At 43.3% G+C, this 26,197-nt stretch overlaps 1 protein-coding gene across 1 annotated transcript; it reads left to right on the top strand.

Moving 5' to 3' along the window:
- Positions 1-9,908: 9,908 nt before the first annotated feature.
- Positions 9,909-24,585, top strand: SENP5 (SUMO specific peptidase 5). The gene is made up of 9 exons (XM_009812971.2): positions 9,909-10,892; positions 14,318-14,423; positions 14,572-14,719; positions 15,343-15,390; positions 17,303-17,380; positions 20,036-20,173; positions 21,865-21,948; positions 23,339-23,389; positions 23,480-24,585. The coding sequence occupies exons 1-9, from the start codon at positions 9,935-9,937 to the stop codon at positions 23,588-23,590; spliced, it is 1,722 nt and encodes a 573-aa protein (XP_009811273.2). The 5' UTR covers positions 9,909-9,934; the 3' UTR covers positions 23,591-24,585.
- The last annotated feature ends 1,612 nt before the right edge of the window (positions 24,586-26,197 follow it).

Below are 26,197 nucleotides of genomic sequence, written 5' to 3'. Positions count from 1 at the left end.
GCCTATCTACATGGCTGTAGTGATAGAAGGCTTAATCTTTATCAAGTCCATTGAATTTGAGCGAAGAAGAAATGCCACTTTTGTTAACTGTGAGGTAGAAGCCAATGTTTCCATTTCAGAAGATTCATCTCTGAGATACACTGAAGTGACCTTTTTTTTCAGGAGCTGCTGTGCACTTGTCCTTGCCTGGGAGGACAAACTGAGCAAGTAGGGGTGGAGGCACCGGAATCAGGGGCAGAGCGTGAGCATGTGGGGTGGCCACAGGGAGGTCGGCAGCAGGGGCAGAGCTGCTCCGGCTGGTCGAGATTCTCTTCAGTAACTGAGCAGGGGCTGAAAGTACAGAGGCAAGATTATGTAGCAGGGATGTTTCCTCACAGGGCAGTCTGGGGTATCTCTGTTGCATTACTACTTCCTTCGCACCCCTTGTATTGCTGTGCTATAGAAGGATTAACCTCATGAAGTTTCTTATGGCCTGAAGAAACTTCAAACTTCCTGAAGCATGGGCCAAAGAGTAGCCACGCTCCATTGTCTGTAGTTGCATTCAGGTTAGAGTTTGCCTGCTGTGAATGTAACTTTTTAAAGCTTTTTTACTTTGTTGCAATTTAACAACAATCCTTTCAATATATTTATTGACAAGTATGTGCTGAGACATACAGATATTTCTGCCAGTAGTCTTTACATCACAACTTGAAGCTATGTGAAGGAACGTGCAAGTTCTTTGGAGCGGTCCTTAATTTTATTCCTATTCAGAAGTGGAAAAATAGGCAGGGACAATAAAGAACAAATTTAATTTTCCTTCTTAAACACTGCCAGTTTGAATAATCTTTTGCTGAGTTTCCTGATGTGGCTATTTGCATTCTTTCGTGAATTCAGACTGGCTGTTAGCAGCCTCCAAATAAAACATGGTTATATGGAGATTTACCTTGGCCCTATTCTTGCTTGGCGACATGAGACGCAGAGCAGCCAACTGGTTAGGCTCATGCTACATGTCCTTTTCCTGCAACTGTACAAGCTCACTGCTGTCCAAATTAATGGGATTGTTGCTTTAGCTCAAGATGTAGGAGATTTAGTTCTGGTGTTTGTGTCGACGATCAACGAAGTCAGGAAACTGCCTTTACAGAGCATTCAAAAGCCCTTTTATTCTGAAAGAATCAAATCCAGGCTTCTGTTAAATGCAGTAAAGGCTGCCATCATTAAAACATTGAGGCTGCAAGTTTGGCCACAAAAATGTTACAGTAATGCAGTTGGTATTCAGTCCTTTCTGTCAGCATTGCCAAGTCTGGCTTTTATTTATTTATTTATTTATTAATTTTCACAAGTCTCATGTCTTGCATGGATTCCATAAAGCCTCAGTGTTTACAGGCATCTTACTCATCTGAGAATCTCAGCTTCCAGTTTTTAAAGATCTGCTACTAGCCCTCGTGGACAGAGAGGAGGCATGAACGTGTGATAAGGCTGATCCTCACAGGCAAAACCAGAATGCTCATAAATCGCCACATTTAAAAAGTCAAATCATGATTTTTAAGAGGATCTCATGAACTTGGGCTCCTATTTACGTGTCTCAAGTGCCTGGCGTAGACCGTACTAATGATTGCCTGGGTCAGGCCGTGGTTTGAGTGCAGAGGTGCTGTTACATACAGAGAGCACTGCAGCACTGGTGGATTGGGGGAGGAATCCTCTTCCCATTTATTATATTCCTGTTTTAACTTCATAGCCTGAGCATTGCCTTGTGCACCCTGTTTACTGTGTGTTTCATAAAGGCCAGAGGACTCATCCTGTTGCTCTGAAATTGTTTAGACCGTCTTTGGCTGGATTTATTGTGCAGGAAGAACAAACGGTTGCTTAGGAAAGCACTGTATTTAATGAGAGAGCTGGGCTGGACTTTTTTCAAACAAACAAATGAAAGCCAGCAACTCTCAGTTTGGCACAGACTTTGCCGTTTTGTTTGCTGCATCACCCCATTGTCTTCTCTATCCCTTTTTTTTTAAATTTCTTTGTTATAGCATTTCACAACTCATGGCCTGGACACCGTAATTCCTGGAGGAATGCACAGCATAATGGATACTGCATGATCACAAAATAGTTCACCTTGTGCAAAGCTGTAGCAAAAACGATGCATCATGGCTCTTTCCCCATCTTCCCTGCTTTGCTGACTTTTTTTTGTTTGGAGAAAATCCTTCAGCTTCTCCTCACGGGGGCTACCCAGTGAGAGGAAGTGTAACCTTTCTCCACCCAGCAACAAAAATGCAATGGTTTTGGAGCACTTCCCATTTTCACGATGTCTCTGCACAAGACAGCACAGTAGTTAAACTGGCCGGCATCTTCTTCCCCATGCTTCAGCCAGAGGAACTGGGGTACAGAGATGCTCAAGGACCCACCAAAGGCAGCGCGTGGAGAAACAACCCCTGCCGCCTCCGCCGCAGCCTGGGAAAGCCCTGCCGGCAGCTCTACTTGTAAGAGAGGCAGTTTTGCCAGACTGCTGAGGCCAGAGTAACAACAGTATTTTTTAATTTGGGTTTTTTCGAAACACAGCCATCTATCGAGATATTAATTAATGGTTGATTTTAAAAAGTCGTGTTGTTTTTTAAATCCCTCATTTCCGTGGCCCTTGCTGCTGTGCAGCGGAGGAGGAGGGGGCAGCCGCGGCCTGCAGGGTCCCGCGGGCCCCACGCCGAGAAGGGTGACCCTCAGCCGGGGAACGGGGGGGATGGAGCTGCTGCCGAGTGACAACGGCACCAGGAAAGACCCGCGTCGCCTTGCCGCATCCCTGGGATGTCTGAGCCAGGGATGCCTTGCTCGGGCTTCCCGGAAGAGAAGGGCGGGAGGGGCAACCGGGAGGGCCGCTCAGAGCAGGCCCTGCCCCGCCGGCCGCCGACACGGCCGCGCTCCCCGCGCGGGCAGACGGGCGCAGGCGCGCTGCCCCGCCGGCCGCTGCCCCCCGCCCCGTCGCAGGGCTGACGCGCCGGCGCAGCGCGCTCCGGCCCGGCGTGCGGCGGGGGGCGGAGCGCGGCCCTGGCGGCGGCCGGGATGAGCCGGGCGGCGCCGGCGGGCAGAGGTGAGGCGGGGGGCGGCGGGCCCGCGCGGGCCGTTACGGCGGTTGGCCCCGGCCCCGGCCCCGGCCCGCCCTGTGCTCGGCCCCGCGAGTGCGGCGCAGCGCGGCCTGGCCAGCGGCCGCCGGGCCCGCGCTGCCGGGCGGCTCCGGCTGGTCCCACCGTGCGGGCCGGGGGAGCGGGAGGCAGTGCCCGCCCCGAGCTCCCTGCGGCAGTGCTCAGGTTTCTCTCGCCCGGGTTCGCCCCGTCAGCGGTGGCTGGAGAGCGGCGGGGCCGGGAGCGCGGGCGCCCGGACGCAGTCACCGCGGAGCCGCGGGCGGGCGGAGGCCGCGGGGCGCCGCTTGCCCCTGTGCTGCCTCCCGGCCCTCTCTGCGTTCCTGCCTGCTCTCCTGCCCGCTCTGGGGGTGCCGGGGCGCTGGTTCCTGGTTCCTGGCGTTGCCACAGGGGTTCGACTGGGCTGGCGGGAGTAGGGAGTCGGGAAAATCCGGGGGTGGTGCAGAGCCTCTCAGTGCCAGTCCCTCCTGGGGAGCACGGGTAGACTCTCCACAAATACACGACTGGGAGAGCCAGGGTACTGATGGAGCTGGGCAGCTGTAGAAAGGGATTTTCAGTTGTTGCAAGAGAGATCTTTTTTTCCATCGTTGGGCTCTTGACCCCGCTTCTCTGCCCCTGGGTTGCCTCCTGTTCGCAGAGGCTCCCAGCCTCTTTGCTGTGTAAGCAGAGAGCTTATTTGTTCCAGTGCTGTTTGCCCTCCCCTCCCTGAGCCCTTCCAACCTGGGCTGCGCAGGTCAGGCAGGGATGGGGAGCTCCGCAGGGGTGGCTGTCACGGGTGGGGTGCTGAACCGCCGGGCAGGAACAGCAGAGCGGTGTTCCTCAGCTGAGGACTGGGTTTAGCTAACGTGCTTTCCCTACAGCCATCTCCAAACTAAACTTGTTCTAGCCCAGACTTCTAACTCTGAAGAGAAGCGGATTGCCTTTGGTAATAGCCTCACCTTTACTTATCTGCGTGTGTGTCGCTAACACAAGTAGGGAATTCATCTTCTTTCAAAGCTGCAGGAATGTGTGTTTAAGATATGTGAAAATATACTGTGTCTTAAGGAAACCCTTTGGAGAACATCAGGGAGACCCTTGATCCCAGAAGTGTGCAAAGACCTTGACTGAAATTTCAGTTTCTGTTCCTTTCACAGGGCTTGGACAGCAAAGTTTGATAGGCTTTGTTTCAGCTACTTCCATGCTTCTGCCTTGTAGGGGTGTTCAGGAAGGAAGGGACAAAGCTTGAGTGATATTTAACTAAAATCAGTCTAAAGCCTGAAGATTAAAAATTATTTATGTCCTTATGCCTTACTTGTACAAAAGTAACTTTGAGCTCTTTAATCTAGAATTTTTTCTCTTTCATGATTCTGATTTGTGACAGTATTCCTCTTAAATGCTATTTTATCTGCTATACATATCTCCACTAATCTAGTTTAGCCTAAAGGAGGATGTTTCCGTAAGTAAATTATAATCATCTTGCCAGAAATAAATTTAGCAGATGTGTAGCCAACTGGGTGAGACTGTGGGTTAGTTCCCAAAAGCACCAGTTGGGAGAAGGGAAGAGACCAACATAACTGTACGAGTTTAAGCCTTGCAGTGTGATAACTTGAGGTCATCAGCTCCATGCCCTGCTGTGTTCCCATGAGTTGGTAACTTTGGACTTTGGCAGTTTCTGTATAGTCTTGTGTTAATACGTTATGTTTTGTCGAAGTGCGTTTCCCTAGGGCTTGTTTCACCTCTGGGACAAAATGTTTGGTTAACAGTTCACAGAACTGTGCTGGGAAGGTCAGAAAAGAAAGAGGAGAGGAGATAGTTCCCAATGCTGTGAACCTGTGTTACTTCTGCATGTGCTAATTGAATCATTTCAGACTTCCTGACCTTATCAGCTTAGTTCTGGCCACGTGGTGGTTAGAAGAGAGACACCCTTCCCCAGCTTCCTCTCTCTTTCCAATTTTGGATTCCGGTTGGGGGCAGGAGGGCAGCTTCTTGCAGAGCATATCCCAGCTCTCTAACCTCAGACCTGCTTTCTCTTTCCTGCTTATCTTCTGTCCTTGAGAGCCTGCCCCAGATCTCCACTGGGAAAGGCTGGACTCGCCCAGAGCTTGCAAGAACCTCTGCCTCCCATGGGAGCAGGTGATGCATGAGTTGCTGTCCCTGTACAAGGCCTCACTCCCAAGGCTGTTTGCTTTATTTACATTACTGATGCTTTTCAAAACAAGCTTGTTTTACATTTTGAATAGCAATATCAAAATCTGAGCAGTCTAGGGAAAAAAAACAAACACCTAAGAGTTAGCAAGTGAGCTGTATATGAATTACTCACCAGCTGTATGTGTCTCTTGATCTGCTGGCCACCCGGACGTGGCCCTAGATAGCTTGTAGTGATCTAAGTATGAAGTAGCTGCACTGCTGCAGTGCTATGGGTTTGTTCTGTGTGTGCGTGGACAAAAGGTTTCTGTGGTCTGATGCTTCAGTGTCAGGTAGAAACCTTTGGTTAGAGTCCTGTCAGCAGCATTGGCTGGGACTGCCTTTCCCATTTCTGTGCTTTTCAGATAAAACCTGGGCTCTCTAAACCTGCCAAAAATAAATAGGACTGCCAAGGATTAATAAGTGGTTAAACTGTAACAGGCTTAAAATTGGTGAAAGACTTGAATGTGTAGTGTCTTTTCCAGTACTTAATTTCACTGAAGGTGACATAAGCTGTGACCATGGAAGTTGCAAATGGAGTGAGCTGCTAATTGCTCTAGCAAAAGTATAGCATGTATCTGTGCTGATTTTGTTAGTCAGTAGAGGATCAAGGGCCTAGTGTTCCTCCATTCCTCTTGTGTCGGTGTTCTGTGAATTTTAGGCCAGCTTTATGTCAAGTTGATACAAAGTTATGCTTGCTTGTAACTTACCAGAGCTCTTGGGCTAAGTCTCTATTCTGAAAACTGAGCGGCTCCCAAATATGTTTTTAAAAGCTTAGAGTACAAAGCAAATTCATAATCTGAATCTGCCATTAGTATTGAGCTGTAACAGTTCAGGGTTGTCTTTGTCCAGTGCAAAATAGATTGTGCCTTTTAATATTTAATCATTTGCAGATGGTATGTCAAACACAGCTGAAGGAGTGAGGATTAATGACGTAAACTTCTTTCACTTTGGGAGGTGTACATCTTGGGCTTTTCCGGGTTTAAGATTTTGCTGGTGTAGTCTTGGCAGCATCCCTCTGCAGCGGAGGTATGGCTTATACTAGCCAAATGGCTCTCTTAATGGTGCAAGTTCCTCGACTTCAGTGGTTTTTTGTCCGTGTCAATGTATGGGGCAAAGACATGACTTTCTCTTCAGGCTCCTAAACTTTGGGTGGTGCTTGCTTTATTTTTGGTCTTATGTTGCTCACTTCCGTTCCTTTTCTAGCAGTGCACTTATAAGCTGTCCTTTTGCCTTGCTAATTTATGTTGCCAAGTAAAACCAGTAATACTCTTGTAGCACTGATGGAAAATAAGTTCTTCAGGCATCACCTTTAATTAAATATTTGTGTGTGGATTATCTTTTGTCACTCTTAAGTAATACTGCTATTAGAAAAGTGAACTGTTTCAGTTCCTAGGACTGGGATTAAGTGCTCCTGGGAGGCCTTTGCTTTAAAGGGATCCAAGACTCAAAATTGATTATGTTCGAAAAAGGAGAGGGGAGGGCAGGAAAGGTTTGCTTGGACTAAATGGCTTAGTCAGACTTTCTTCCCATTTTAAGGAGAAACTTTTTTGTACAGAAAAAACTTTCAATGTGGAGAAATTGGTGTGTGCATCACAGACAAACATCAAGTATTTTTTAATCCTGCAAGTTATAATGTGAAGCAATTTTTAATGATCTAAGTTAAAATTAAGCAGAAGAACAGGTGGGTAGAATAGCTTTCCTAAGATCTTCATTTGTTGCAGTTTAAGAAGCTGGATTTTATGACACTAATGAGCAAATGAGCTATTTCAATTGCTGTTGCAATTGATTGTGTTGAAACTGTGGCACCACTCTTATCTCTCAATTCAAGTTTGCCTCAGGTTCTTTTTGTTGTCAGGACTTATCTTTGCTAGAATCTAGTTCAGTATTTTTTTCCCACTGTGATCATTAGTTCAGTCTCCTATGGGTGAAACAATGGCAGCTGTAGGCATTTCAGGTCCTGCATAATCCACGGCTCTTCAGAAGACCAGTGGTTGCTCAGCCTTCTTCCACGTCTGAGGCAGTGCCCATGGAGGGGATACTTCTTGTTGGACTTTGCTATGAGAGAGCAAGGAGAAAAGCAATGACTCCGGATTGTTCTGGAGTATTCTTAAAAACTGGCAGGTGTATTGCACTGTTCCCGGGCACATATCGCTGAGACTCTGAGAAGCAGTGAAACCATTACCTTCACGTGCTGTGCTCTTCCTAGAGTACTCAAGACTGGCCCTGTTGGCAGAAGCCCCTTGTATACGTGGCTCTGTTGAGAACGCTGTGATTTTGCTGGGTTGGTTTGTTTTACCTGGATGGAAGTGTGGCTGGAATAAGCTGTCCTAGCAAGGCTGTGGTTTGGCTGATGTTTACTGGGGCCACTTGAGGAATGTTTTGTAGGTACCATACACAATAGACAGACGTGTAGAGTTTGTAGTGTAAAAGCAGGAATAAACTGTATCTAGTGTAGAGAAATATGTAAGTGCTAGAAGAGCGAGTATGGAAATTGGCATGAGAGGGTGTTATGTCCTGATTTTTATGATAACTAAGTTGCGTGGTGACTTGTAGAGGCTTACAAAAGAGCTAGACTCTATTGCAGTGCTTATACTGTTAAGCTCTACTGTCTTGCACATCTCTGCCAGTGGAGGTAGCCAGGTTCCTTTATAGGTGGTAGGTAGTGAATTCTGGACTGTTTTCTGTATGGTGGGAATACCTTACCTGAGTGCTAGATGGTATTCTTCATCCTCTCTGCATTTCTACTCCCCTCCCACTCCTCCACAATAAAAAAAAAAAAAGCCACCTGCTGTTTATGTCTAAGATGAGTACAGTGAAAAATGCAGAAGAGCTTCTTAAGCCAGACTTTAAATACCTGTTTTTGCAGTGTCTAGCATTCATATTCGCCTTTAAAGTCCAGTTGTTAATGTTTTGTTTCCATTTATAGGCTCCTTTATTTTCAGCTAGGGGATGCCTACATGAAATGCTTGGGACAGATGTGGCTAAGGGAAACTTTGCTATAATAGTCTGTAAGTCAGAATCAGTTGGATAGAGGAGGGTGGCAAAGTCCATTTCTGAATTTGAGGAAAAATTCAAACTGTTGTAAAATATTAGGATGTGATGTACTTGGTGAGGTTGGGACAATTTGCATGAAACATCTGATGTTGTATGTGCAGCTGATGCCTTTCCCTTGTGTTTCTGGATTCTTCTACCTTTGAATTAATATTTTTAGTTATGTAGTGAAGATGAATAGATATTACTACGCAGGCTTTACACTCGTGTGTAGTCTCGGATATAGCTTTATTGCACACTTTGAGATGCAGGTTTTTAGTGGGGAAAGGGATTTTTAAGGTGATTAACTGGTGTCCTGCGTTGATGTTGCTTTGTTAATGCAAAGATAAGCACTGATTATAGAAGCTGATGGTGGTGTTGTCATATGGAGTGAGGTGTTACTGTAAATATAGAGGAACCACTTCACAGAGTAAGCCTTGTCATTCTTTATCTAGTCAGAGAACCAGAATTTCTGTGGCAGTATGTGCATTGCTGTTCCTTTAAGGGAAAATTTTGTGTGAGCGTTTTAAGTGTCTTCAGAGTGCCTGCTAACATTTATTGCACAAGAATAAGCATTCGCTTTGTACAATGTTGATGGGATCGAGTACCTGTACACACTTGTTGACTAACTTTGACTTTAAAGTTTTGTTTTTCAAAAGCCTTTTGAGGCAAGCTAGTTAACTGTGCTTGCTCTACACGGTGGGTATTGAGAGAGATTTAACCTCAGGCTAGAGAGTCAGAAATTACATATAGGGAGCGTGGGCTGGGTGGGGATTACCTGTTTATTGCTTTACCTCAAGGGAAGGTAAATGAGAAGAGCCTGTTTACGCACCAAGCCATTGCAACTATTGCGTCTTTTTCCTTTTGGTGCAAGTGAGAATGTCCTAGGGAACGTGGGATTGTGTTTGGAGGACGGGTGGAATTTTAGATAGGCATGATGCCTGAGGAATGTGCCTTAGTGTTTTGCTATTATGTTACAGTCCAGATAACTCTGAATTCATTTCCCTTATTCTTTCAGCTGTTTTTCAAGATCATAATGCAGCAGAAAAATGAAAAACCATAGAAGACATTTGCTTTGGAAAAGAAGTCAGTTGCTGGCCCAGTCTAGAAGATGGACCACTGGATTTGGGGAGCTTGGGAAATACTGCTTCCAAAGGCAATTTTTCCTAGCTAAGAAGAAAAGACGGAGTGCTCAGCTCAGCTTAAATCACAACAAACTGTACAAAAGACTGCAGTGCAGAAGGAAGGCACTTGAGCTCCAAAGCAGGCGGGCTCCTGATGTGCCTCTAAATGCAGAAGCTTATCAAAAACCTACTGTTGAACCATACAGCTTTCCTGACAAAACTACTGAGAGCAAAAAGATTCTGTCCCTATCGCAAAGCCAAAAGCCCATTTGGAGAAGCAGTAAGAAAACTCAACAATGAGTCCTTTCAGAGTGAAGATCCCTTGAACGAAGAATTTGAAACGGTTGCTATTCTTAATAGCATCTCTGGCAATATCCATTATGTCTCATGTGGTAGGCTGGATGGTGCTGCCTTACCTGTAAAGAAAGGTGGTTTTGTATATAACGGGGAGAAGATCAATAATGGTGGGGGCAACACAGTCCTAGTAGTTTTAAACAACTATAAAAGGAAATGCTGTTGCAAAGGGAGTGGAATGGAACTTGTGGCCCCTTGACAACTATAAAGAGGTGCAAATTTAACCATCATACTGTAAAAAAGAGATCTTTATTTATGATGTATAAGAAACTTTCTATGGTTAGGTTTCGGTATAGAATTATAAAATCCCCGGAACTTCGAGCAAGAGGCAAAACCTGCAAATTGAGAAAAATCAAGCCAAGGTGGGTGGAGAAAGTTACGAGGGACCATCAAGAGACACTCCAGTGGGATTTTGAAAGTGGATTGTGTAATTGGCTTTCCTACTGGAAATCTAAAAGTAACTGTATTTGGAACTGGTACAGCTTATCAGATATGAACAATAATACACCCAAATCTTTAGGTGAGGAGAACGAAATATGTGCACCTGAGATCTGCCGTACGCAGGATGCGTTACCGTGTGCTGAGCCGTGTTCTGAGGAGCCAGAATCTGGAGGGCAGGATGGTAGTGCGGATGCTGTCCCACCAGAACTGCATGCTAGAGCTTCTCCGGAGGCAGAGACCTTGCAACGGGTGGAGACCAACGGGGCTCTGGCAGAGGATCATTGTTCTGACATTTTCGTCTCCGTGTCAGGAAAAGAAATTGCTGTTTCAGGTCAAGATGATGCAGAATCTAATGAGGTTATGGGTGTAGATGGAATGATACTGTTGCAATCCTCCTTGCAGGATTCTGATGTCAATGATAATTTTGCAAATGGACCTTTATCCATGAAGCTGGCACAAAATGAGGACAGCTCTAGCCAAATGGAAGTAGAGGGCTACTTAAACCTGGACAGTTTTAGTGCAAAGTTACTAGATCACCCTTACTGTAAAAGTCCTCTTGAGGAGCCTTCACCAGAAAGCACAGGACTAAAATCAGGAACTCAGAAGGGAGGCAAAAGGAACAGTCAGAAAGCTTCCCGGGTGGCTGATGAGCAGTTGGCAACGTGGCTTTGTGGTATACCTTTTATATATCTTAGGGCTTCCAGGAGTTCCTGAAAACTGCTGGATGTATCGTGGAATTTACATGTTGCGTTAAATCCTTTATTAAAGTGATTTCTTATTGTGAATTGTAAAGGGTGCTTAGAATAACACTTAATGAAATGAGGCTGCAAAGAGGAGAGCTGCATGAAGGACAAATCAATGCTTATCTGACAAGTTATTTTGAGGGAGAGTTGAATAGTGCCTCTGCTGCTTTTGTTTTAGAGAATACAATGTAATTTAATTGGAATCTTTGTGTAAAATTGTTGGTAGACATTTTAAATGTCTTTTATCATGTGGTTTCAGAAGATGATATGGGGTTAAAACTTCCAATTTTTTAAACGGTTCACAATTATTACTCTTAACTTCGTTTTTCAAGATCCTTAGTGTTCTAATACTTCCTTCCAGCCTTATCCTCTCTTCTCTTGCTGTCTTAGACTGAAACTAAATCACTTAATGAATCTTTCAATAGCCAAATATTGTTCATTGTCACTTAGTTTTCTTTGGTTGTTCATAAAGTAGGCTTAATGAATCTTATTAGACAACATTTTTTAAAAAGGTAAGGCTAATCTTAGCAAAGGTTCAGCAAAAAGGCTTTGGGATTTTTTTACTCAATGCTGAGCATGCAGTATTTGATAGTCTCTCTAAAGAGGAACATGGTAAAAATAGTAATTGATGTCTTATTTATGTATAGCAGCATACTATACACATAGTAAGGAGCAGTAAGCTAACACATTGTGCCACCTAGTACCATTAATACAATGTTCAAGTTTGGTGGTGTTCTGATAACTGAAGTCTTCCTTTGGAGAAACTGGCTTCATAGATTCCCATAAACTTGAAGCTGGTGTCAACTACTGTTAAAGGGATTGTTTGAAGTTTGTCATGCTCTGATTTTTCTGCCCGCCCTTTTGTCTTTCAATTTTGCAACTGATTCTCTGAAGCAAAACATGAAGAAGGAGACACTGAACCTCAAAAGATGATTTAGCTTTCCATATCCACACGTTAGTGTGGGATGTGTTTCTCTGACTGACTATACGTCATCCAGCAAGGACCAGGTGCTATGTGAGAAATGGAGAGAAACTGTGGTACCACAATGAACAGACCACTTCTGCAATGGAGTTTTAAAGTTTGTCTAGCAGAAAAAGGGACATAATCCTTCTGTAACAGTCAAGAAACAAGATTGTATCAGGGTGGCAAAGGCTAAAGTTTTGTGGTCTGATAGGCAGTCATGTTCTTGTTCATGGGAGGCCTGAATAACTTAAAAAAAAAAAATTAAAAAGACAGACAGCAAACGTACTAAACTTTTCCACACTTGACAATTTTAAGAGAATTCTTACCTAGCTTCTGAATGAAAGTGAGTGAGACCAGTTTCCATTTTCCTCGGAGTTGAGGGTTCCTCTCCGAGGATTGAATCCAAGTCTACACTACATACACACTCATACTGACAGTATAGCACTTCTGAGTTTTCTCACCTGAGAAGCTGTAAAAAAGAATTTTAATTTTGGTATAACCAAGTACAGAAGTTCTTGTCTGTTTAGGAGTGTTGTTAATAATTAACTGCACCCTAAAAGGTACTGCTGACTTGGCAAGAGTTCCTAGGGTAGATGCATGAAGGAGATGTAAGTGTTATGGATGCTCTTGGGTTTTGAATTTCTCTGCAGCAGCTGAACTCGGATGTTAATGGGCTGCAATATTTAGTGCATTCTGATGTGCTATTAGGTGTCAAACAGAGCTCCATGGTAAATCCTGTTCGTGATAGGTGTCTGATCTTGCACCAGGTCTGAACTTTGTATTTTCCTCCTTGAGTTATGCAGTTACACCAGCCCACACGAGGTCAGAGTCTAGCTAGGGGTCTCTTGGAGCTCTGCTACTGTTAGTTGTAAGTATGAGAACAAGCATTCCTCTGTGTGTATGTATGAATAAAAAGCGTTTAAAAATTTTATATATTAAAAGAGAATAAGGTACACTTAATAAGCCCCATGCATTGTCTATCTAGACTTCTAGCCAGAGTGAGAAATATCCTCCCTGTCACAGTCTACTAAGATGTAAGGGATAAAAGTCGTTAGGCAAGTGTGTGCAGAGTTGTGAGGAAGGATATCTTCGCATGAAGAATTCTTCTTTGTTGTCTGATATCGCTCTTCAATCCTCCCTTCCTTCTGTCGCACATCCAGGTGTAATTCTTGCTGTATCTTCACTGCTTTTCTCATATCTTTGTGTTTTGTTCTTGGTCTCTCTCTCTCTGTTTTTTTTAGTCTTTTCTTACTGCTGTTCTTCTGGCACTTTTTTCTGTCAGCTGTTTCTCTCCTCTTACTTCTTCCCATCCTGATCTCTGAAAGTTTCCAGGAAATATTGTTAAAGCTTTAGTAAGCAGAGAGCTAAACATACACTGCACTGCCCAGTGATACTGTTTGCCAACACACCTGGAGTTTGGGTTAGTGCAGTTTCCCTGGACTCTGATCTCAGATCCAGCTTTCTGTACACAGAACACGTGTTTTCTGCTGCATTTGAAAATTCATTTTCAGAAAGCTGGACAACTTGGTCTTTTTTCTCTTATTCACTAGCAAGTGTTGAAATCCTGTCTTCCATTTTCTTTCATTCTTAAAGTTGTTTTGGATGCTTGGGTGGGATTTATGTCTCCGCTGTTCCAGTCTTGTGTCTGAGGAAAAAAAATTCTATTTTATAGGTTTTTTAATTCCTCCAGCATTCATCTCTTCATTATTTCCTAGTTAATACCTTTTGTTTCTGGTGTTATGGTTGCCCAGTGCTTTCCCAAACAGGGGCAGGCTGACATGGCTGTCCATGTCACCTTAAATGCCATCCCTTGGATAAAAGGGTAAATGAGTTAAACTTGCTGAGAGTCTGTCTGGTGTCTTTTCCATTTGCTATGGTGGCAGCAGAGGAACTGAACAGACTGCGAACACTCTGCCATCCAGGGCTGCTTGCATTTGAGGAGAGTAATACTGCACACTGTAAGGATAAGATACTGGGTTTTCAGTGAAAATTGTTGCAGAAACTGATGGCTTTTCATGTTGCAGTAAAATTATTGAAGATCCTAATGGAAATAGGCAGGGGGATGGATTCTTCTCATAGCACTGGTATAATTAGTTTGATGTAGATATATGTGTATATGGCAAGAATGGGGTCTGATCTTTTCCTGTAAAGCTGAGTGATTGGATTCCTGCTTTTTTATTTTTGTCCTCTTTCCCCTACCCCCGCTTTTATTTACAGTTGCCAATTTGAGCTTAGTTTTCTTAAATACACACTTGCCCTGTGTGGTGCTGTGTGTTGGTTGGGTGCAGAATGATTGCTGCTCGTACTTGGAAGAAATGACTGCTTTATTGGACTAGTGAATTCAGAGGGTTTTTTACATGTTTGCACTTTATTTTTCTGGTATATTTAAAGGATTCCTAGATGAAGTTATGAAGAAATATGGCAGTTTAGTTCCACTCTGTGAAAAAGATGTCATGGGAAGATTAAAAGAAGTCTTTAATGAAGATTTCTCCCATAGGTGTGTAGTAGTATCAAATTCTAGACTTTGTAAAGGACAAATTGCTTGCATTGCTACCGCATGCTCCATGTCTAACACCTAACAGAATAGCAGTCCATTTGATGTGACCTTGACTTATTTTTTTTCTACCTTTTCAATCCTGTTTTAGAAAACCTTTTATCACCAAGGAAATCATGAAGTATCGGGAAAAACATCCAAAAACCTCCACTTGCAATTTCCGGGTCTTCTATAATAAGCACATGCTAGATATGGATGATTTAGCTACACTGGAAGGCCAGAACTGGCTGAATGACCAGGTCAGAGATGCTTGGTGTTTATGTGCCTCCTCACCCCTTATTAGCCCATTTATATTAGGATTTCAGTTGTTCACCTTCTGCTACGTTATAGGTGGACTATCCTTACTTTACACTTGAGAATTAAAAGAAGTGGTGAGCAGCTTTTACAAAGGCAGGTGCAATAATAGTGGTTACAAGTCTGGAAGACGGAAGGTATCACAACTAAACTCTTTCCTTATGAAGAAATGATGTTGCGCTATTTTGAGAAAATAGTAGCTACCCATATAGGTTTTAGCATCTCCCCCATCCCCAAGCTTGAGCAGATTACAAGAACAGCAGACGGTGGCCCACAGCCAAAAAACCAAGAAGGCTGCGGTGCCCAGGGCATGCACCAGTAGACTTAAATTGAATTAAACTGCATTTCAGATTGAGGCAGACTTCAAGCAGCCAGTTAGTCTCTCTGCAGGCCAGCCACTATTAGTTCCAGAGTGCTTGTCCTTCAGACTACAGCAAAATGTTACTATAATTGCTCACCTCCTTATTGCTGTTTTAAGTGTGAAGGGTCCTACGTTTTATGGGAACTTGTGAATTTGAGTTTTACAAAATTATTCTGTACATGTTCAAATATTTACTAACTCTTACAGATAATTAACATGTATGGTGAACTCATAATGGATGCAGTCCCTGAAAAGGTGAGGGTTTTTGTTATTATGCAAATGTACCTAATGAGAGATTGAGAGGGAAGGGTGAAACATTGAGTATTTCAGATACGGCATCAAGATTTAGCTCAATGATGTTCTGAGTGGTTCCATTATAATTTGTTGCTATCTGCTGCTCAATTTTTTTTTTCCTTTCCTGTGCTAAAATGCAGTTTTCAGTGCTGTTGCTCTTGTTTCAGGAACTTACTGGATAAGCTCTGCAGGTGGTCTCTGTGGTAGCCTGATGTTACTGGTGTACCTGTAGAAGACACATGCCTGGTTTTCACCCATCCCACTCTCCTTTCCCCCCTTGAGGTTTCTGTCTCCAGCTTATCTGCTTCTAAAGTGCTTTATCTGTGCCCTTGCTCACCAGTCTGGTGTTTCAGCTGAAATTTCTGATGAAGATGGATTTCTGCTGAGATGACAAACCATGAATGGTAGCATCTGAACCATGCACATGTGCTCCTTGCACTCACCCACCCGCCCACCTCGCAGCTGTGGGGGCCGTAACAGCTCAAACTGCGTCAGCTGCCGGCCTGTGAATGTGAATTGATGTAGAGCTGCTTGGTTCCTCAGCAGTATTGACTCTGCAGGACTCTTTGGTTTGTGCATCCTCAACAGAGTGCTTACTGCTTTCCAACTGCAGTGTCTAACTGTTGGTGGCAGTTGAAAAAAAAAGAAAGGAAAAAAAAATCAAGAAAACAACCCCCCCTCTGTGACTAAATTTGCAGCAGTGGCAATTATAAAAAGCCATCTGTTTACTAGTAGAGCCGAACAATTTTCAGGTGAGACCACAAAGGAAGAACCAAACAAAGCCATTTTTAGATGAGCTCTGCAGAATGTAGCTCTTAAAATCTTCAAGCTCAGAAGAAAGAGCGTTGTTGCTTTGATTGGTGGTGATGGTGATTCTTCATTAGTATTCTCTGTACTTCCTGAGTGTGTGCTAGGGTTGTGGCATTGGAGATTGTATCTGTTTGCTTGTGTCTGCTTTTTCTTCATAGTGCATAACTGAAATCCTCATGGGAGATTTTGTGCTGGTACCTCAGAATGTGGTTTTGAAGTCTGTTGGCATAGCTAATGGGTGTTAGACTGTGTTTTCACATGCTGAATTTTCTAACTTTTTTTTTTCAAGTAATAACTCAAGCCTTCTACCACCTCTACACTAGCAGAATTATTAAAAACAGATGTTGCAGATTTCCATTTGTATTAATCTGTTCTGTAATTGCAAGAAGCTAAGCACAGGGAATAATAGCGTTAACCTGAAGCTAAATAATTTTTTTTAACATAAGCCTACATTTTTTTGCCATAAATGTAGGGTTTTAGTTACAAAATGGATGTGGTATAACTTAAAAATGCTTTTAAATAGCAGAATATTGTTTTTGTCTGGAGCTGGTCATAGTAGTTGAATACAAATGACTGTGTCGTTGGATTAGATCTCATAGCTGTTTTGATCAATTTCTTTTTTGAGTCTCAGAGCTTCCAGCAGCTAAAAACAGAAATTACTCCCTTCTCCACCACCCCCGCTTTGCCAGTCCAGTGTTCTCTTCCTTAATCCCTGTAAGGAGTTACAATTTTTGTTGTTCTTTATCCTGGTGTTTTTCTTCCAAGTCCGTTCCCAACAAAAAATTAAACATGGTATGCCTGGAGATACAAAAGTGTAAATACAAATTCTGCAGTGGCTCACATCGTATATTATAGGGAAATAAGGCTTGCTTTATTTGCTTGCTGAAGTGCAGCAATAGTTTAGGCTTGGCGAAACCTCTGTTTGTCCCTACTGGGGTTCTATTTCTAAACCTGCATTAAATATTGCCTCATTACAAGTTGTTTTGTATAAATTATCCTGGGGGAAGGGGAGTGACTGTGCGTGAAGATTTCTGTGCTCATTCCTCCTCTCTCTTTTTTTTAGGTTCATTTCTTTAACAGCTTTTTTCATAGACAGCTCGTAACCAAAGGATATAATGGGGTAAAACGATGGACCAAAAAGGTATCCTTTAACTCGGTGTTGTCAGTGCTCTGGTTCTTTTGGGCTGAATCACCAACTTCAAACTGGGTTACAATGTGTTATTTGCCAAGAATGGGTTTGCAAAGGAGCTATACAAAGTGGGGAGAGGTTAAGAAAAATAGCAGGCATTATTCAAGTTAGTATAGTTATGTTGTACTTTGAGTGGCTTCATCTTCAGTGGTAGGTTATCTCTTTGTGTATGTTCATGCAAGCTGTTAATTTAGCTGCAAGAGAAGTCTCTTACTGCTCCTGACAGTGCCAGGTACACTAATCTACAGGCGAGCAGTCTTAATTCTGCTTCTTCCTTTTATCTCAAACTGGGATTGTTTGATAAAAATCAAACTGTTACTCCTGAGTAACACATACAGGTACTAGAAAGCAGAAATTGGAGACCCATAGTTAATAAGCCAAACTTCTTCGCATGACAAGAAGAGAATTCACCTTGCTTTCTAGAACCCATATCAGATAATGGATTGTGATATTTTCCGAGGTAGCTAATACAAAGACCAGTGCTCTCTTTTTTTTCTGTGAACATTTGTCCTTTCTAATATGGGATATGAGGCAAGACTAATCAAGGACCATGTTTGAATGTATGATCTTTCTGCAGAAGCACTTAAATAGCACACATCTGTGAAATGCTAGAGATGAATTCATTATCCAAATATAAAATCTATTCATATAATTTATTAAAATCTCTTTAAAGAGAGACTGAATATTGGTGCTTAATATTACCAGATTATTTTTTTTAAATGTTCTTTTTCTCCAGCAACCCAAGCTTTGCAAAAACCCCAAAAGTGAAGGTAGATTCTGAAAGCAGAACCTGTATTCCTGTTGCTGCTGAGCAGGGACCAGGTGGGAGCAGGACAGTTGTTTAGACATTTACACTTAAATCCCTGAAGAATCTCTAAAGCAAGGATGAGAACTAAGCGGTTTCTGTTGGAAGAATTCAGTAGACTACTTCGTCCTGCAATATGCAATTAAGGGGAACTTATTTCTGCTTTTTAAACACACCAGAGTATTGTACCAGGTTTTATAAATGTGCTCTTCTGGGATACAGGAGGCCAGAGCATAGGAGGACATGCTCTTCTGCGTCTAGCTGCAGTGGTTTTAAAGCTCCTGTTTGTGTCTGTCCGTTCTGGCCACTGATCAGATTGGCATTCCTGCTCTGATCTGCTCTCTTGCCAGCTAGCTGATTCTGCACTGTCTCGGTGAAGTGAATCTAAGTTGCCGCTCTTCTTTCTGTACATCAGGTCTTAACTAAAGACCCTTCCAGCTTTTGGCTGCCTCTTTGCACTCTTCTGCTACAGGTTTGCACGCCTGCAGCAATCCTACAACTAGGGTCACATGATGACCCTTGAGTTTAGCATGGCTCTGCTGTTGCTGGACATCACAGAAGGTGTAGTTCATTTATCTTATTCTAATTTTCCTTTGTGGGCTCAGCTTGCTGCTGGCTCTCTTTGCTTCTCTCCAAGAATGATGGATCATTGTGTAGCGAGCATACTGTAATCTGGTCAGGAAGCAGTTTCTGCAGGTGGGAGCAGGGTTCGTCGATGCTTGTGACAATCAAAGTAGTGTTGTGAGCAAGGCTCGGCTGATAACTGCTGTGAATGCTCAGACCTTTTTGTGCCTCAGCTTCCCACTGTTACTCAAAAAATACAGTTTTCTTTCTTACAACGACCTGCCTTTACCAGTAGTGCAGCAATTGTGTGTTGTTCAAATTGCACAGTGCTTAAAGAAAAAAAAGGCAGCATAGAAATCTTACCACAGGATGAGTTCATGTAGTCCAGTATTCTATTTTTGCTTATTTTCTGGACTGTACCACCAAAACCCTAGCAATTAGACAAGCATTTCAAGAGGAGCTGGGAGAAGGAAGACCATGAAAGGCCCTGGCTTGACTAGCTTCCAAAAGCATAAGGGCTCATCTGCCACACAGATACCGGGGGTGTTGTATCTGATCTACTTGTTCTGTGCTTTAAGACCTTCTCCCTTGTTTGCTCGCCTGTGACCACAGTACATCTGCTACAAAGTTAAGTTCAAGAAAGGATGAATCTGCTCTGTCTTCGCTCCCTCCCTTCCTCTGCTCACCAAAGCATCGTGCAGTCCTTCTCTGCCTTCCTCTGACAAGCTGCAGAGCCTGTGTTACGGCAGAGGGAGTCAAACTGCACCAGCTTGCTGGTTTTGTGGGGTGTTTGTAATCACAACTGCTTCATCTGTCACCTATCCACGATGCAGCTCTGATAGAAATCAGTGGTGTTCATACTGCAGGAGTGTCATTACTGAAGATATGTAGCTAACCCAAACTGAAGCTTGACTGTATTACCATCATTACTTAAGAAATCCCACTTTGACGCAGATGTTAAAGTGTAACGTGAGCAGGCTTTTGCCACAAATACGGTGGTGACTAACTCTGGTACTGTACAGTGCTCCTTAGCCACTTTCTGGGCTGTAACTGTGCTTTTGTGCCTGCTAATAAGCTGTGTATGAGATAAACATGAGGAGTGTGCTGGAAGAGGGGAGGGTGAAAAAGACGACTTCAGTTATGGGGTGGTGGAGAGGAGGCTTAGGTATGATTAATCTCTTGCTTTGCAGCATTGTGCCTGTGGAATTGTGTCTAATGTATATTGTTGTTCTTGCCAGGTGGACTTGTTCAAAAAGACTCTCTTGTTAATTCCTATTCACCTGGAAGTCCACTGGTCCCTCATTACTGTGAACATCCCCAATCGAATTATTTCATTTTATGATTCCCAAGGCATTCATTTTAAGTTTTGCGTAGAGGTAAGAGTGACAGCTGTTTCTGCAAAGTTTGAACTGTTTTCTTTACAAACCACCCCCCCCTTTTTCTGTTCAGCCTTAAACTTTAAATGCAGTGTGTCTGTGGTTGTCCTGCCATGTATGAAATGAGAATCAGCTTGTCCTGCTGAGGAGTCTGAAGCACAGACCTTGAGGGTCACACCAGAGCTGGGATTTGAGATCAGATTGCCTATTGCCTAATTAGCCTGACCATGTAATTGGCACACCTTTTGTGGCTCTGTCTTGTCACTTCCACAAAAAGCAGGGGCTCAAAGCCAAGTGCCATAGGGAAGCAGCCTAGCCAGAAGGGGAGAGTAAAGGCAGTTCTTTCAACTGCTAAGGGACTTCTGTTTGGGAAATGATGAATTGTGGTCCTTTTTGGGGGAGGTTGCCTGGGTGAGAGAACAGGACTGAAGATGCTGTAGTGCTGCCCAGTGGGTTTTGCATGTTACTGTGCTATTTGCATGTTACTGTGCTATTAACAGCATGTTGCCTTTTTCCTCTCTCTGTATTGGTACGGGGTGTGTACCTCTGATTATAACCCGGCAACCTTTTGCCGAACACTGTAGTTAAATTATCAGTCTTCTTGGTAAAGAGCAGACAGGAAATTTTTGCTGGAACTAGCAAATTGTAGTGACCCTTTTACAAAAGCTAATTTTGTCAGCTTAATTGCTTGCTTGATGCAGCAGCCCTCTACTTCGGTGTGTAGTTGTTGGCTTACAGAAGAGTAGTAATTATTGTACCCAGGAGAGTTCCCAGCTAGGACTTCTGAATGAAGATACTAGTTTCCTGCTGGCATTTGCTGAGGATGAAGCTAACGTTTGTTCTGGGAGCGAGACACCTCATGTTCTCCAGGTTCTGAAATTGAGGCATAAACCAGGGGTCCCTCCCAGCAGCCCTACAGTCTCTCCTGCAGTCTTGCAATGTGGCCTCTCCCGTTTGGCAAGGCATTTGCACTTAAATGTCTCACAAACATGAGACAATTTTATTCCTACACTTTCTAGGGGAAGGGGGTCCAATACCCAAAACTCCACTGTGATCCACCCACTAAGGTGAATGTTAGTGTACTGGAGTGTGTTTAAATTGTGCTATAAACCACCAGCCTGTTTACAGAGAAGTAGAAGGATTTGTTTAACCCAAGACCATAGGCTCATTTATCTTGCTTCCTTCTCTTCGCTTGTGTCAGACTATTTTTTCCTGTATGTCACTAAAACTCTCCCTGGAGCTTTGTTGATTAGCTGCAGAACTCAAAGCATTTTGTATTGAGATTCAGGCAGGAAAACGCTATCATACTGAATGTAAAGGCCTCGGTGTCAGCCAAGTAAGCCAGGAGAGAACACATGCCAGACTGCACTGTGTGTCTCTGCATGTCTGAGAGCACTCTGACTCTGTGCCTGAGTACCACAGCTAGTCTAGTATTAAGAATACCAGTGTACAGTGGGGCTGAGTGGTATTAAAGCTCCCCTTGATAATCCAAAATGAGCCTTGACGGTAGAAGGCACAGTGCCCGCCAGAGTTCATCCCTCTACCTCTAGATCTGAGCTCAGCTCCTAATGCTTAATGCTCACCTGAAATTTATCCTCATTGGCAAAAGGATACCAGGAAAGATGTCAATGTCTCTCTTCTGTTCTTTAGCTGGTAAATAATATTGTTGCTTTTCCCTTTCCTTTTTAAAGAACATTCGGAAGTATTTGCTGACTGAAGCAAAAGAGAAGAATCGCCCCGAGTTTCTTCAGGGTTGGCAGACTGCTGTGACAAAGGTAAACAGCAGCACTTCAAGCCCTGGGGTCTGACTTTGTGGGATATTTTAGGAGGCTGCTTCTAAACCCGTATATTTGTACAAGTAGTAAATTGTTTTATGCTGACCATGAGGAGGGTGGTAGGAGCGACACAGGTGGTTACACAGGGGAATTAGAGCTCTGTGGCTCATTCAGCTCCCACCAGGTCTTTAATACTTTCTGTAAGTGACTTGGTGATCCTCATCTCTGGACAATTAAATATCCATGCAGCAAAACCTGTAGCTGGTGCCTGCGTTGGCACAAGGTTAAGGACTGAATGAGCTGGAGACTCAACTTCCTGACTTCTGGAAGGACTGTTCTGAACTATGCCAAGTGGATGGGATTTAGTGAGAGCGGGGAACAGGCTAGTGCTGCTGCTGCCTATATTTTAGGTTTGCTATGTATAGAGGGCTTTGGTCTCCAGGGCTCTTTGTGGCACATTGCGTTTGATCACAAGTAAACAAAGTCTGGCAACAATAAAAGGGAATAACTTGTGTGTAGTGTAAATGAGGAAATACATGATTTGCGTAGCCATCCCATAATGGCTCCAAAGATACAAAACAGGTCATTGCACACTAGACATATTCCCAATAGCTCCCTCCTTGCACAGGTTTATTTTTAGATGCTGATACAGTGATGAAATTATTCTTCTCTGCACTCATGCACACCCTGTGCAGTCAGAATTTGTCCTCCTGCATTCTGTGAGGTAGAAGATCTGGGAGTTGAGAAAAAATAATTAATTTTCCTCTTCAAGTGCCAGAGACATAGCAGCACTAGTGAGTGGGACTTTTTAGTTCTGGTTATCAAAACTGAGCATGTTTGAAGAAATAATGAAGGTTGAAAGTTATCATTTGAGACTGCCTTGCTCAGTCCTGTCACCTGATGATGTACCACTCCTCATGTTCCTTGAGACCTTTTGGTGTGGCCGGGGGAGGAAAGCCACTGCTGGTAGCATGGATGCTGAGAGTAATCTTCCTCTAGGCCTGTGTGACTTTGCTGATATAGTTTGGTCCTGTGTAAAGCAGATAATGCTGTACAAACATTTATTTAAACTAATTGAGAAGCTGTTCTGTGTAGGTCACTAAAAGAAAATAAACTTGAAAGAAAGATTTGTCATTTGTTTTCTGTCCTATGCTATATATTTTTCTAAATGTTAGGTGTTATTCTAACAAGGTGTTGAGTGTCACCTTGCAAAAGCTGGGATCAGAATAAGTAATTACAATTCCAGTTTCTAGTGCTGCAGAATAGCTAGCTCTGAGAACGAGATACCTGATCGTTTTGCCGAATCTCCTTTTGGACTTTAAGCAGGACTTAGATCATTACTTATCCTTTTATTCTCTAACATATCTCTCCTTGTTTCTTTTCCTTTTAGTGCATTCCACAACAGAAAAATGACAGTGACTGTGGAGTTTTTGTGCTCCAGGTAAGAGTACTGCTTTTTAAAAATCAGTGGCCTGTATTGTTCATACAGTAAATGTCCTTTTTTTCAATCAAGCCTTTTCCTTTTCCTCAGTACTGCAAGTGCCTCGCCTTAGACCAGCCTTTTCAGTTCTCCCAGGAAGATATGCCCCGAGTGAGAAAAAGGATTTACAAGGAGCTGTGTGAACGCCAGCTAATAGACTAATAAAATGCAGCCAACCTAATTTCTCTGGCATTTCTGACAAGTTGCAGCTGGTGTTTGTGTACTTGAATTTCTGAAAACTTCCATGAATTTTGAGCGATTCTCAGCTGAGTGGTGTGGCCACTGTTGTTACCTCAATTTTTTGACAAGCTCTTTAACTGGCAGAACATAACAGAGCTGCCGTAAAATATTCCTTATGTCAGTTTGGTTCTCTTATGTTCTTTCCTGTATTTAATATTTATTATCTCAGCATGCATATAGGCAAAGCATGCAACTAAAACCATAAAACTGTAGATTTGGTGCACCTTTGAGATGTAGCTAGAAACGACAAATACAGGTGATTTTTGTCTGGAAACATAAAGATGCATGATATGTTTTCTGATGCAATAATGCTTTGAATGTATCAAAAAATCAATGCCATAAAAAGAACAGCTAGAACCTATTTGATAGTTCCATTGTCCCTGTTGTGGCTGTATAATACTGAATTACCACTTTTTAGGGTGGCTAAACTCATCTACAGATTTAATTTGTGGAGACCCCTTTTTTAAATAGTTCAAGTTGCTAATAAAGTTTGTTCTGTTAACGTTTATCCAGCTGTCATTATCAGCCTGTCCCTATAGATAAAAAGCAGCCTTTGCACAAATAAAGCTTCAGCACTTGTCTGTATAATAAAAAGTACAAAGGTGTTCAGTCAGTCAGATTGATGGTATGTTCCTATATGCTGCAGAAGTCTCCATGATGTGTGTATTAAGGAGGATTATAAAGCTGGCCCTGAAGAGTCACAGCTTAGATACTAAGATAAACTCCTTGGTTGTAACTGTTTAAATCTCAGATGGCTTTGACTCATTTTTTCAGTTCTACAATATGCAGTGAAATGTACATTTCGGCATCTCTCCCTTCAGCTCTGTCTTCAAATGAACTCCCTTCAAGCTTGTCGTGTTTAACCTACCATTGGCTTTTGCCTTTCTTCAAATATAAATTAATTCATTTCTGCTGCATCTGCTGTTTGATTGTCTCAAACATCCCTAGTTTTGTTTGCATTCAGTAGCACCGATGGGTCTGCTTGGGAATAATAGCACTTGTGGTGGGTGCTGTACAAACACAAGAAGATTATGTCATTCTGCTTTGGAGGGGCGGGAGGCTGTGAGTCCAGCACAAAACTTTGCTGTGTTGTTGCACTGAACAGGGATAAGTGAGAGCAGTGGATCTTGAGACTTGTTTTTTTGGCTTGATCTGTAAACTATGATGTGCTCCTTGTTGAAGAGAGCTAGTTTTGTTTGAAGAGACTATTGTATGGGACTGCTAAACCAGCAAATGTCTTTGCTGTGTTTTTCTGCCAGATAAAGGAGTGAGCCCAGAGGAAAACTATTTTTAATGCTAAACATCATCTGGTGCACAGCTTCACTTTGTGTCTGTTTGTAGCCTTGACTTCTGATGGAGGAAAACCACTTTGAGTTCCCTGTCTTGCAAATTAATTCAGGCTTGAGCTAAGCCAGGTGCAAATCCCTCCTAGATTATGGGAGGGAGCAGGGAGAAGTGAGGGAGTGCCAAGTGCAGTCAGGCTGGGAGATGGAAGCGTGTACATGCTGTGTTGTGCTAGAGAAGGAGGTCCTGCAGTATCCTTGTGTGTTCCCACTTCCCCTTGTTGGCAGCTGGCAAGGACTGGCTTAATTTAGCAAGATAAGGAAGGCCTTAAGCACTTGATTCGATAATTTAAACAAGGAACTTACTGAATCAGGAAGAATCTTAAGACCCAGACTGGCTAAACATCGTATTTGCCCATCGTATGGTGCAGAGCACCCCACGGCATGTGGTTTCTTGGTGTTTCCCTGGAGTGTTACTGATACAAACAGCAGCACCTTCTTGGGCCGAGTGACTGTGAGCAGTGGAGGGTGACTTCCATGAAAATTGAAACTTGGGATGTACTTTCTTAAGTGCTAGGGTAGAACATGTAAGCCAGTGCTGCCATTCTTGTCTTCTCTCTGCACTGCTATCACGTGAATGGTACAAATAATTAATGCTGCCATGTGGTGGGACCAGCTGAACTGATCCAGGTTAAAACTAATCCTGCCAAAAGGCTGCTTTTAACCCAGAGGAGTTCTGACCTCAGTGTAACTTGTCACCGAATGTGTATACCAGCATGAACAAAGAGGGAGAATTGGGTGGCCAGGAGGAGGTGTGAAAGCAGTGCCAGCTTTGGATGCATGCAAGTGAAGCTATACCCTCAAGCAAGACTCCTTGCAGAAAGGGAGTGAAATGCAGAAAGGGGACTGCATAAGCAAGCTGCCTTTATTTTCAGAACTTAAGCTATTTGGTAAGGAAGCTTGAAAGGTGTGCTGTGACAGTGTACCAGCCTGGGAGACTCGGTGCCTCCAAGGAAGACCCTTATATTTTGTGGAAGTTGCCTTGTTGATGGATACTCTTCATTGCGAGGGAATGTGTTGGAGCACTGGACCACAGGTATTCCTTTCCTAAAACTTGGTGCCTACTACTGGTTGGTAGGAATCCATCTTCCTCTGTATGAGAGGCTGGGAGGAGTCTTTAATCGTGATCCCTTTATCAGTGGCATCAGTAAAAGGACGGTATTTCTGTGAACGTTGTGTTTAATGG

Source organism: Gavia stellata, chromosome 11 (assembly GCF_030936135.1).
Source record: "Gavia stellata isolate bGavSte3 chromosome 11, bGavSte3.hap2, whole genome shotgun sequence".
NCBI classification, from domain to species: Eukaryota; Metazoa; Chordata; class Aves; order Gaviiformes; family Gaviidae; genus Gavia; species Gavia stellata.
Note: the sequence above shows the minus strand (reverse complement) of the source record. Positions and strands in the feature narration are given on the sequence as shown.